This window comes from Panthera onca, chromosome A2, assembly GCF_046562875.1.
Source record: "Panthera onca isolate mPanOnc1 chromosome A2, mPanOnc1 haplotype 2, whole genome shotgun sequence".
NCBI classification, from domain to species: Eukaryota; Metazoa; Chordata; class Mammalia; order Carnivora; family Felidae; genus Panthera; species Panthera onca.
In genome coordinates, this window is record NC_138340.1 from 151,883,848 (window position 1) to 151,897,779 (window position 13,932).

The window sequence follows — 13,932 nt, forward strand, 5'->3', positions numbered from 1 at the left end:
TCCACAACAAGGCCAGAACACATATCTACCTCTGTTTTAACAGCTGTGTACTATTCCATTGTAAGGGTATTCCATCATATATTTAACCAATCCTGTGTCAGTGAGTTGTTTTTAATATTTCTAGGGGTTTTTTCTACTGTAGCATTTCTGAATGAGCATCCTTGAGTAGACCTTTTTGCGTATCTTTGTAACTATAGCTGAAATGTAACTTCCTATGTGTGAGGCTGGCACCAGACTTTGGTGATATTATCTGAAAAATGATAATTATGTGTTTATCTAAACACTGAAGGGTTTGGCAACAGAAAGTATACTCAATTTTAATAATTGCTTCTTTAGCAGCCCATCCCTACCCCCAGAGCATATGCCTCTCAGAGGCAGGGAATTTGTCTTAATCGTCACCTAATATCCCGCATACATCAAATGCCTAATCCAGAGAAGTTGCTCGATAGGGATGTGAGGACAAAGTGAATGAGTAAATTCTTAAACAGGTTTTTTCCTAGGCTCATTTTTCTGATTGACTCAATATGTGACCTTATATAAATTACTGACTCTTTCTGGACTGCAGTTCCCTCTTCTGACAAACAAATATAAATCCTAGCCTGACTGTACCAAATATTTGGCAGGAAGAACAGTAGAACAATAAATTTGGTGGTGACTTGAAAGATAAAACATTCAGAAAATTCATGTGGTTATCAATACACATTTAATAAATGACTTATTTTGCAGGATATAGAATATTGGAAATGTTAGCTATGCGATACTCACTACAAGGGCAAAATGGAGATCAGAGAAGAATAATTCTCATTAGTGGAAGTGTACTGGCTAATTAGTTATTATTATTATCTTATTTTGGTTATAATCAGTATCAGTATTACTATGAAAAAGGCTTACTTAGAGCTACCAGATGGAAAGATGCTATAGACTATAAAAGTCACCCACTCCGCACTGTAAGTTTTATGCTTTCTTCCTCGCATTGGTTTATTAATTTTTATGTCTATACCAGAAACCTCTTGATGCTTTGGAAGGTCTTATGTATAATCCTAGTTTATTTAGTTTAATCCATCAGTAGTATACTCAGCTAAATTGATTGATGACAGACGGACAGACAGATACCACATCTAGGTATGGATGCTTTCAAAGTGTTTTCAGACGTCAAATACATTGCCAGTCTGAAAGGATCTTTCGCATCCTCCATTTAATGTCTTTGCTTTTTATGTGGGGAATCGGGGCAGATAGGTGCAATAAACAAGGAGGGGAAGAGTGAGGATTTTGGAGAAAAAGTCGTGGTTCAAAAGGAAGAAATCTGATATATTTTAAAGCAATGTTTATGTCATATCTGTTCATTCTTTTCTATGTCCCTGCAGGTTTCAATGCGTGTTTGGCTACTTGGCTTCTGATTGAGAGAACACAAAATGAATAACTCAACAAACTCCTCTAACAATGGCCTGGCTCTGACCAGTCCTTATAAGACATTTGAAGTGGTGTTTATTGTCCTTGTGGCTGGATCCCTCAGTTTGGTGACTATCATTGGGAATATTCTGGTCATGGTCTCCATTAAAGTCAACCGCCACCTCCAGACCGTCAACAATTACTTTTTGTTCAGCTTGGCCTGTGCTGACCTCATCATTGGTGTTTTCTCCATGAACTTGTACACCCTCTACACCGTGATTGGCTACTGGCCTTTGGGACCTGTGGTATGTGACCTTTGGCTAGCCCTGGACTACGTGGTCAGCAACGCCTCGGTGATGAATCTGCTCATTATCAGCTTTGACAGGTACTTCTGTGTCACCAAACCGCTCACCTACCCAGTCAAGCGGACCACGAAAATGGCAGGTATGATGATTGCAGCTGCCTGGGTCCTCTCCTTTATCCTGTGGGCCCCGGCCATTCTCTTCTGGCAGTTCATCGTAGGGGTGAGGACTGTAGAGGATGGGGAATGCTACATTCAGTTTTTCTCCAACGCCGCTGTCACCTTTGGTACCGCCATTGCAGCCTTCTATTTGCCTGTGATCATCATGACTGTGCTATACTGGCACATATCCCGAGCCAGCAAGAGCAGGATAAAGAAGGACAAGAAGGAGCCTGTGGCCAACCAAGACCCAGTTTCTCCAAGTCTGGTACAAGGAAGGATAGTGAGGCCAAACAACAACACCACACCTGGCAGTGACGGTAGCCTGGAGCACAACAAAATCCAGAATGGCAAAGCCCCCAGAGATGCTGTGACTGAAAACTGTGTCCAGGGAGAGGAGAAGGAGAGCTCCAATGATTCCACCTCAGTCAGTGCGGTAGCCTCTAATATGAGAGATGATGAAATAACCCAGGATGAGAACACAGTCTCCACTTCCCTGGGCCACTCCAAAGATGAGAACTCGAAGCAGACGTGCATCAAAATTGTCACCAAGACCCCAAAAGGTGACTCATGTACCCCAGCTAATACCACTGTGGAGCTAGTTGGTTCTGCAGGTCAGAACGGAGACGAAAAACAGAACATCGTCGCTCGTAAGATTGTGAAGATGACGAAGCAGCCTGCCAAAAAGAAGCCTCCTCCTTCTCGGGAAAAGAAAGTGACCAGGACGATCTTGGCTATCCTGTTGGCTTTCATCATCACTTGGGCCCCATACAATGTCATGGTGCTCATCAACACCTTCTGTGCACCCTGCATCCCCAACACAGTGTGGACAATTGGTTATTGGCTCTGTTACATCAACAGCACTATCAACCCCGCCTGCTATGCACTTTGTAATGCCACCTTCAAGAAGACCTTTAAACATCTTCTTATGTGTCACTATAAGAACATCGGCGCTACGAGGTAAAACACCTTTGTAGAGAAGGAAGGTGGTCAGGGGAGCTTGGGAAAAAGAAAAGGGATAAAAAAAAAAACCTCCCAGTTTTAAAAATCTCTGCCATTGCACTTTATAGTCTTATTATGGAATGTGCAATTAAGGAGCCCGACAGTGACACTTTTATCGTGCCTATGCTCCAGTTTGAGAAACCCACACCTTATCAGCCCTGTCAGTTTCAGAGCGATGAGACCATGAAAGAGACATTTTGGAATTAATGGATTTAAGGAACAATCCACATGTTCTCATACTCTCTTGAAGAAGGGCTTCTGAATCTACGGTTTTATCTCTGCACAAGAAGAATAATAACCTTGCTCCTTTTTATTCCCATTTTTTTTTGTTCCCGAGTGTCCATATGAGGATGAAATGCCACAGCTAACATGGAGACTTAAACATAAAGAAATAGACGTCACACAACGGACAAGTGAAGGAAGAGGATCAAAACAAAAATATATAGAAATGGTCTCCATAGTGTTAAGTGCTAAGCATATATTATTCTTTTGTTACAGTTTTATTTGGAGAATTGCGATGTAATCAATGCTTTGGATTTTTTTTTTTTTTTTTTACCTTTCCCTCTTCCCACCATCAAAGGAAAGCAAACACACAAAAACCCCAACTAGACCATAACATTATTTTTCTTATTATGGCACTGGTTTTTGTACATCCCCATTCTACATTGTGTAAGGACAAAATCTGCAAGACTTTTGCTAAATACAACCAGAAACAGCCATGAACATGGGCATTTCACCCCTGCCCACTGTGTCCTTTGCATTCTGTGGGGATATAAAAGCCTATAAAGTGTTAGTTTGCTTATGATCCTGTAGGTGAAATGTTTTCACCAATCTGGTTTTCTCCTAAACTAGTGTCTTAAGTTATTGGGCTAGCCTACCTAATACATAAACACGCTTGAGAACCAAAGTCATTTTTTAAAGTGAGGTTTTGTCAAATTAAATAATGGTCGTCTTTAGTTGGAGAGAGTTTACTGAGGCCAGATGAATTTTGAAATAAGAAAATAGAAGACTGAGAGGGCATTCTGTTTTCAACCTGAATCTGCCTGACCCATCTAGGAGATGCTAACTTGTAAACCATGAACTTCTGGCCTTTGTCAGCAGGAAGAAGCTGCTTTATTCATTTGGGATCGTAAGTAGGATTAGCATACTCTGGTGGCACCAATGACTTCTGGGTCACTCCCAGGAGAATAAGATGTTCTCTTCAATGCCTGCTAACAAATTATATTCAATTTACAGTCCAGTGAGGTTTTTTATAACCATCCTATATCCCACTGGAGGAGGAAAAAAATAGTTAAAAAACATTTCCTGGAACCACATGTTCCATGTTCCTCAAATTGTCAATTCTCTCTAAAATTTTTTAACTTCAAAAGTCTGTCTATAGAGGTAATCTTTGTGGCAAGAACGTAGTGGATAACTAACAGAGGCCAAGTGAGATCAGCAAACTGTGAGGAAGAATGCAGGTAGCTGTGCCTGTGTCCTTTCTCATTGTTTCTTTAATTCTAGACCATAAAAAGTCCTATCAGGAACTATTATTAGCCAAACGGTAGCTTGTTGTAGAATCTTGTCCATGTAGAGACTTTTCATTTCGTACCCCTCATAAACATATGATCGTATTGATCCACATTTAGCTGTTTTTATCCCTCAACTTTGTTTCTTACTGTATTTGCTATAGTCTTAAAATCAGATTTTCTGAAGACGGCCCAATCAATAGAAATCAAATTTATAAAACCCACTTCAGATTTCATATTTTGCATTTCAAATGTATGGGCCTTATGCTGTCTTGACCAGTAACATCAATGTGAGTAGCATGTTTAATTTGTCAGTATTAAACCTTAGCACTTTAGAGTTGGTGTGTGTGTGTGTGTGTGTGTGTGTGTGTGTGTGTGCGTGTGCGCGTGTGACTTGCCTCACTGATGGCATCTCAACAACTTTGCGAATTAAAAAAAAGCACAAGGTAAACAATAAAGAAAGGACAGTCAGTAAGAGGCAAACTGCCCACAGTAGTTGGATGTAACTTACCCTTTATAAAAATAACTTCTTGTTTGAATAACTTCAGTCACTCCCGCCCATAAACCTTCTGCGTGTAAACCTATGGCATCAGTTCATGCAGATTCCTTTACTCCACAGTTACTTCAATGTAAGTGTTAAATCCGTATGTATTTTTATTTTATTTCTTCAAATTAGTGAATCAATTGAATGGAAGGGACATCAAGCCAATGGGCTGTTTGGTTGGCCGTAAACAAAACCATGGCTGGCTGAATACTTATTAACTTGTACTATTATGATGTAGATTCAGCTTTAGTTGGGATGAACTCTTTGGATTCAAGGATTCATGATTCTGGATTTGGGTCTTTTTGGTCTGCTCTAACAATTCAACTCACCATGAATCAAACTGCCTCTTACTCTTCATTGCCATCACACCCTCCCTTTCTTCCTTCTATTCTTGATCTTCGCCATAGCCACCACAACCTTGTTGAAAGAGAAACCATCGCGCATTACAGAAAGGAAGTGACTATAGACCGACACATCGTGAAAGCTTTGTCAGCTGGAATCAGAGACACGGGAAGAATACTGAAAATGGTAGATGATTAGAAAGATATGGAGATTGTATTCAAAGGTTTGCGTTAGCTATGGCTGGATTTGTCTATTTCAGTGGCTCTCACACAGGAACAGTTTTGCTCCCCGGGGGACATTTCACATTGTGTGGAGACATTTTGGGTGGTCACAACTTGGGGGAGAGCTACTGGCATCTGGCAGATAGAGGCCAGGGATGCTGCTAACAGCTTTCAGTGCACAGGCCGACTTTCCCTCACATACACAACTAAGAATTATTTGGTTCAGAGTGTCAATAGTGCCAAAGCTGAGAAACTGTCATCTGTTTTAAGGAATTCCAGCGCTTGCTTTGTAAAAATGGGGAAATAATCCTGTATCACTATTAGAATATCAATGCAAATTGCTCACCTGTTTGTAAAAGGTAATGTTCACCAATTGTGTATCAGACATTGTCACCCATGAGTCTGGTGTATGTGTAATTCACAGATTGGGAACACAGGAGACATCTGCACATCCAAAGTCACCAGACCATGCACGTAGCACATTGTTTCCAACATCTTAATGTCCCAACACGATTGCCATAGAGTCCAGTCAGTTGAGGTTGCCGGTAATTGACCATTAAATGATTGGAGTTGATGTGGTCAGTTTCTATTGGAGCTGCCATTTTTTTCTTTCAGAAACATCAGGAGTCTCTTTCAGAAACAATATGATTCATCTCTGTTATTTTCACTGGAAAGGTAGATAGCTGTCAAGAATTTCTTCTCTCCTCAAAGCAATAATGTAAATATTCCAGAGTGGTCTTATAAGAAGAGGAGATTAAGAATGTCAAAAAGCCAGTTCATTTCTTTAAAAAAAGAGAAATGATCACCCCTTTACCAGATCACATTAATTTAATACCAGCTCCCAAGGGTTAGGACAAAGTCACCAATATAATGAGTCACATGGGATAAGCTTTCCCATTTGAGTGTGGAGGCTGGAGGACCCACATACTTCTTCTCTTTGTCCATTCACTGCTTTTTTGATCCTGGAGATCTGACATTGGGGAACATGGGAGTTCAAAATGATGGCAACATATACTTAGAAATGCGATCTACTTTTATTTTCTCTTAGTTCATTGGTAGTTGCCTTCTCCCAGTTTGATAATCTCCCTTTCAACAACCACAGCACTGATGTTGCAAATAGATTAGGGAAGCACCCAAAGCTGGATGAATTGTGCAAAGTGTATTTTCAGCATGTACATACAATACCACGCCTCTAAATATGCTTCTTTTAAAAGGGTGCACGCTGCAGCATGAACTGTGTGCGTATTTAATGTATCTTTCTGGAATATGCTGTGTGCTTAATATACATATTCTATAAATAAAGTAATGAAATGTATAATAGAAATACATATTTCTGTATGCAAATAAATATATTATACACAAAATCTTAATACGCAATATGGTATATGTTGCTTCAGAGTAACAAGACTAGATTTTGTAGGCCCAGTTTTTTAAAGCAGTTTTGGTTTTTGAAGGAGAGGGTTTGAGAACAGCCAAAATCCTACCCGTATTACTGTTAAGCTGTTTTATAATCTTTGAAAGCATGGCACTGATTTTAAATATCTCTTGGAGGAATATATTCATAAATCTTGGCTGGTGTCACCCCACATGACCAGAATGCTCTTTGCTCCTGTGCTCCCGACTGGCCTGTGACTAGAATCTTTCTGGCTGTTACTGTTCCAACAGCTGTGTTGATCTCACGTCTGATTGCCTGATGAGATTGCAACCAATTCATTGACATACAGCTTTGCTCTCCTCCAAGTTAACTGATTTTAGTCAAATAAAAAATAATCATGCAAGGAGGAAAGGATGACCTTCAGAATGTTTTCCATTCTGGAAAACAGGTAAAAAGTTGTACAAGCACTGTATTTTATGAGCCACTCTTTTCAGTTTGAGCCCAATACAGCATCCCATACATTAAATGCCAGAAATTTCTAGTGTAGTATGATACTCCAAGTTTTCTCCAAGAAATTACGAAATAGGTGCCTTCTTTTTTATTTTTAATTTCAACTTTTTTTTAACGTTTATTTCTTTTTGAGAGACAGAGAGAGACTGAGAGTGGGGGAGGGGCAGAGAGAGAGAGGGACACACAGAATCCAAAGCAGGCTCCAGGCTCTGAGCTGTCAGCACAGAGCCCGACGTGGGGCTTGAACTCACGAACCACAAGATCGTGACCTGAGCTGAAGTCGGAGGCTTAACCGAGTCACCCAGATGCCCCATAGGTGGTTTGTTTCTGAATGCCCTACATTTTCTTTATAGCACTTCTTTTCCTTCCCTTGTTACCGACTCAACTACCCACGTTCCCCAGAACATTTTCTTTGGTTCATTAGCATGAGTTCCTAGTTAGCAATTACTGCTATGATTTTAATTGATCCTGGGCACGCCATCCCAAGAGACACTTGCATTTTAATAGAAGAGCATAAGCACCGAACATCTCAAAGAGTCCTATTTATCATCTTTAGTTGCCAAGGTATGCAAGGTGTTCAGTGAATTCTAGTTTTCTGTGCAAATTTTATGACCTGCTTCACCATCTATACACTTCCTAAATTTTACCTGTTATTCCATAATCCACCCGGGTGCATTGTTGCTTATCTGAACCAAAATCATCTCTAGAAAAAAAATTGAGTTTTCTGTCAATTCTCATTAGTGTCTTATTGTTCCAGTGAAATGTTCTCATTACATTTTTTAGAATGTGATTGCATACTGTATCGATGAATTGTCAAATGTTATTCCTTACGAAGTAGTTGCAAATGCTGAGGCAGGAAAAATATCTTACCATCACAAAGGAAGAATTTTCCACATGTCAGTCTTTTTTGATTAAAAATTGAAGCAACAGCGTGGTAAGTTGTGGAATGTACATACTTATTAAGTGACATTCTATAAATTCTGTTCTTTGGCTTCCTAAACACACACACACGTCATGGAAAATGACAGAGAAAATAAGTCATCCATTTTCTTTATTTGTACCATTTACCGTGCAGCTCATCTGAATCCTTACACTGGACCTTTGCTGGAAACATGCATGTCCTCGGAGAGCTTGTTGAAGGATTTTTTAAAATGAGTATCTTTTTTGGAGTCATTATTATTGGAAGATAAGGGATAGTGTTAAGGGATAAATTGTGTGTATGCATCCAGGAAGAATTAAAATAGATTGCAGAGCCAGTTCAAATCTGGATAAGAGTTGAGCTATTTGTACGAAAAGACAAACATTATGATTCAACTGGATGCTTAAAGCAATTTTCTTCACGCGGGAATCTTCCTCTTCCTACTGCTTTTGTATAGAGAGCAGGTGCTTACATGTGTGAGGGCGCGGGTATCTTTGCCAGGGCCATATTATATTTTGCCACATGTCAAACTTCAGCCTGATACAGAATCACCTGCAGATTGTTGGGCCTCACCAGTAGGTCTGAAGTGGCGTCTGAGAATTTGTGTTTCTAACAAGTTCCCAAGTGATCCTGATGGGAACCACACTTTGAGAACAATTACCTTCTCTGGTCTAATGAAAATTTTTACCAAAGTATTATGATGTCTTCGCAAGATGTCTGTTACTAATGGCGAAAACATTACATTTAACGAACTAGCCACAGGAGAGGATACCTTTTCTTGGACGTAAAGTTTGTTGCTTACTTACAAATAGGCTGTTCGTATTTTCTGTCTCTTCCGAAACTTTTAGTGCCATGACCTTAACACCAGTGATTAAAAATAACCATATTGATAAATTTACTTGAAGAACCATTAACATATCAAAGTTTAAAGATAAATATAGCAGAATCTTGAATTCTATGATATCTCCAAATGCATCTTTAATGTTTAAATTTTTTTTCAATGTTCATTTATTTTTGAGAGAGAGAGAGAGAGAGCACGAGTGGGGGGAGGGGCAGAGAGAGAGAGGGAGACACAGAATCTGAAGCAGTCCAGGCTCTAAGCTGTCAGCACAGAGCTCGACATAGGGCTCGAACCCATGAACTGTGAGATCATGACCTGGGCGGAAGTTGGAGGCTTAACTGACTGAGCAACCCAGGTGCCCCTTTAATGTTTATTTTTGAGACTGTGTGGGTGGGGGAGGGGCAGAGAGAGAGAGGGAGACACAGAATCTGAAACAGGCTCCAGGCTCCCAGCTGTGAACACACAACCCAATGCGGGGCTCGAACTCTCAAACCGCGAGATCGTGACCTGAGCTGAGGTCGGACACTTAACCGACTGAGTCACCTAGGTGCCCCACTTTAAAAATGCATTTCATGGGGCGTCTAGGTGGCTCCGTCGGTTAAGCGTCTGACTTTGGCTCAGGTCACGATCTCGCGGTTCCTGAGTTCGAGCCCTGCGTCGAGCCCCTGCGTCAGGCTCTGTGCAGACAGCTCAGAGCCTGGAGCCTGCATTGGAGTTTGTGTCTCCCTCTCTCTCTGCCCCTTCCCTGTTCATGCTCTATCCCTCTCTGTCTCAAAAATAAAGCATTAAAAAGTTTCTTTAAATGCATTTTATTATAGTCTCCTACATATATTTTTGCATAGTCTATATATGCAAACACATTCTCCTCTTATGAGTACTTAAAATGAATCATTCCATTATTCTGTTGAGAAGTAATGGTAAATAAAAAATATTTGCATTCTAGAAGGAATTCTTCAACCTCTTCTTAACACACACACTCATGTACATAAACACATATGCACGCTCATATACACACATGTACAAATACGAACAACACATAAACACAAGTTTCACCTTAAATATCTTGACTGTGCTCAGAGGTATAACCTTCCCACTACTTTCAAAAGCATTTGGAACTCAGCTAGAGGAGACATTGAACTCCGGTCAGCCAAGTAGTACTGAAGAAAAAATTCTGTGCTGTGGCCAGTAAATTGCAGAATGTTCTCAAAGCTCCTAGGGTCAGTAAGTTCCAGCTTTGTGTCTGCCACCAACATACCCCCGTTGTCTGAAGAAAATCTCTCTGAAAGTCAACAATTACATTGAGTCGTGGTGAGGAAACATGCCTGAAATACATGATCATGATGATGCCTGGAGGACACGTCTACAAATACCAACCTTCATGATGGGTACCCCAAGATCACCAAGCAGATTATTTTGTTTTTCTTGGGATCCTCACCATTCTGTTTATTAGTGAACAAGTAGAAGAGGTCATTTATAGTCCCGATATTAAATGGCTGAAGAAAACCATTTTATTTTTTCTCAACCCTCCCCATTGGGTAACATATCTTACACAGAAATAACAATCTGAACAACTCTGCATTCAAGCAGAAAAGACAACCATAAAGAATACAGTTAAGACTAAAACAGGAGCAATATGAATATGACATCCACGTGAGAAAAAAAAACACGTATGCCTAAGCTCTCTCGAAATAATTTAACAGAAATGCTTTTCTTTTTTCCAGGTTCTTTGTATTTTTTTTCTTCATCTATTTTTAGTATTTTTGCTCCAGTTTTTACTAATGCTGCTGTAAAAGTAATTTTTATAAATGTTGTGCGCGGCAAACACAAAAATTACTGTTTCCTTAGACCTCATCTTTAATTCTGTTGTAATTGACATTGCTGTTGCAGAAAGCCAAAAGACATTTAAAACAACAACAGCTGACAATGACACATGCTTTCACTATCCAAACAAAACAAACGTAGCCAAAATATGGATAAAGGTCAAAAACACGGCTTTAAATGAAAAAAAAAAAATCTGCGTATGTGATGGCTTCCCAATGTAAATATTTCCAAACAACATGGCATCTATTTCCTCTGTGTTCTCGAGGGCTTTCCCGCTGCTGTTCACAGTGCGGTGGACGGACGCAGGTCCTTGGTCACTCGGAGAAGAGCTCAGGGCATATCAATGTGCTGTTTGAAACAGGCCCTGTGGGGACACGAGCAGGCCCTTGTCACGATTAAGTATGGGACGTAAACCAAGAAGTGAAAGGCTGTTAAGCCGTTGTTAGAAAAGCCGTTCCATATGACGGAAAAGGGAGTTAAACCAATACTCAGTATACACACATTTGTTAGGAAGCACATTTGAACAGACAAACACGATTCCTTGGCCGTGTACAGGTGAGATAGTTCACGTAACTGAAAAATTAGGATAATAGCTTATGTTACCTATAACAATTGCTAAAAATTCCATTATGGTCAAGGAACCTGGTATCCTTGTTTCCCCTTTGCTTTTTATTGAAGAGTAAGGAATACAACGTTCGTTAGAAACACACAAGAGTGTAGAGTCCCAGTGTTTTTGAAAATCTTACATTAAAAGACAGTTATTTAAGTGTATGTGAAATTGAGAGCCTCTTTAACGATAATCTCCTTTATATACATATTGGATGAAAGATATCTATAGTGTTGCTATAAATTATACATATTTAAACAAGCCTGCATAATTATATTATACATTTTATTTATAAAAGAAAACGCGTTTAAAGACATGGTTGTAGGAATTTAATGGAAAGTGATGCACAAAAATGCAAGGAATACCAGTGGAAAATACTCAACATACCAGAGGAGTGTTGGCTTAGATGTTGCTGATGCGCGTATGCAGAAACATTCCAGCTTCCAAAATCAGCGCGGAGGAAATCACACGTGGTGTCCTTGGATGTGTTTTTGCCAAGCTGTATTCCTAAATAAAGCATTGTAGCAGTTGGAGAATTCAACAATAAATTTTTTTTCATTATAATTCACCACATTTAGAACACATTTGTGAACATTTTGGAAGCCAGACACTACCGTACTCCTGGGCACTCTTTAAGAAAGAATACCAACTGGTACAAAGCCCTCCCTTGAAAAAGTACTAATTGTAACACGAGTTAGTGTGAGCTCTGGCTCTCCGCTTGAAAACTTTCACTTCACTTTCTCCATCTACCAGATGAAAAGTGCTCCAGAGCATTCCTTCTGTCCTCTGCTTTCCATCTCTTAAATAGCGAACGTATTGGAAAGAGATTCCAGAGTCGTTCCGGATTCTAGAAATACTCGGTGGGCTAGGTGTGTAGGGAAGCTTTTCTTTTTTGTGTGTGATTTCCCCAAATAACTGACTTGGAGACATTGATCTGGAATTCCTTTCCTCCTTCCAAACGAGGGGAAGCAAGTCAAAACTCATACAAACTAATTAATGCCAAATGATGTCCTCAAACTACATAGGCCAGGAGGTACCATGGTAAATGGATTGTGAGAAATTACTGTCCTCGCCAGTGAGGTAGGGCCAACTCCAGCCGGAGGAAAACATTTCCTTCAGATATTTTCACACTCAAGCTTATGGGAAACTTAGATTATTTGGTTCTCAGGGTTGATCGAATGTCATTTGCCGCCTATTCTCACCTCCGTCTAAAAGCAGGAATTCTTGTGGCCTCCACCATGGTCATAGACACTTCACGTTATGCAATGGACAGTTCCTTAAGGCTCCATACTCCGCTCTCTCTCATCTCATTATTCTTTCCTGACACCAGCCCATCCACAACTTCAGCTTTGGTTATCATCTTATATCTGATGAGATATATCATCTCCATCCCACTCTTCTCCACCATCTACGTCAGAACCCATCTTGGATACCACAAACGTACCTCAAACTCACCACGTCCAAGCTCACATTCATGATTTCACCAACGACACTGGCCCCATTCTGCTGTCTCTTAGCCCATCCTCTACTGCACAGACAAAATGGACACCACGCTCTGTCATCCTTGACTTTCACCCCAATCGCCCTTCAAGTCCTCCCAGTTTTACCTCCTAAGTATCAAATGTGTCAGATCTGCCCGTCAACTTCTCCCATTGTCACTGGTGCCACCACGATCTCACTGATTTTGCCACATCCAGTCTGATCCCGTCCCATCTGGCTGGTACCTGCGGGCAGAGCCAGCCTTTCAGAAGACAAATCATATCACATCACTCCTCTACTTAAAACTTGTTAGTGAGTTCTTCTGACCACGTCCACATGTCTTTATCTGACCCGCAGGCCCTTAATGGACTAAGCCCCTCCCCCCCTCCCAGCACACTCCCCGGTGATTTCATTGCTCTTGCGTCACTGCCAAAAGCCACCCTCGCCACCGCCCCCCCCCCCCATCATGTCCTCTCCTGCCAAAAGATTTGAGCACATGAGCTTCACACAACTTTGCCTGGAAAGCCCCCCTGACCCTTCGCCACCTGGTTAGCTCCTAATAATCCTTTAAATCTCAAGTCAAATATGACGCTTGCAGAAATGTCTCCCCTGACTTGTCAGACGACATCAATTCTTCCAGTGTAACTCCTATAAGGTTTTTCACGATCGCAACCTTACCTGGGGTTGTAGGATTATTTGAATAAATTCTGGTCTCTGTTTGTAGACTGTAAACTTTGTAAGTACAAAGACCACATTTGGATTTGTCTACCTGAGGCAGTGCCTGATACATAGTCACTGTTCCCTCTCTGCAACATTTTTTTTCTCCACTCACTAGTCACACGACCTTGCGAAAATCATGTAGTTGTTTCAGATATAGGTCACCTATATTTACATGTATACAATATCGGGATAAA

The 13,932-nt window shown here is 40.5% G+C and overlaps 1 protein-coding gene and 1 long non-coding RNA gene across 5 annotated transcripts in view; one reads left to right on the plus strand and one right to left on the minus strand.

The window, feature by feature from the left end:
• CHRM2 (cholinergic receptor muscarinic 2) overlaps positions 1–3,034 on the plus strand; it is a 142,779-nt gene extending 139,745 nt beyond the window's left edge. For all 3 annotated transcript variants that reach the window (XM_060633221.3, XM_078438915.2, XM_078438924.2), the window contains one exon: positions 1,365–3,034. In XM_060633221.3, the coding sequence (XP_060489204.1) occupies positions 1,413–2,813 (1,401 nt within the window). In that variant the 5' untranslated portion in view covers positions 1,365–1,412 and the 3' untranslated portion in view covers positions 2,814–3,034. The remainder of the gene's footprint in view (positions 1–1,364) is intronic.
• A 6,667-nt stretch (positions 3,035–9,701) lies between these two features.
• On the minus strand, positions 9,702–13,368 carry LOC132679568 (uncharacterized). 2 transcript variants are annotated; one of them, XR_009610224.2, is made up of 3 exons: positions 13,147–13,368; positions 11,927–12,046; positions 9,702–10,390 (listed from the first exon to the last, which is right to left on the minus strand). It is a non-coding gene; the product is annotated as an uncharacterized LOC132679568 (long non-coding RNA). The 2 variants fall into 2 exon arrangements; XR_009610225.2 differs by having other exon boundaries at positions 9,702–11,296.
• Positions 13,369–13,932: the final 564 nt, after the last annotated feature.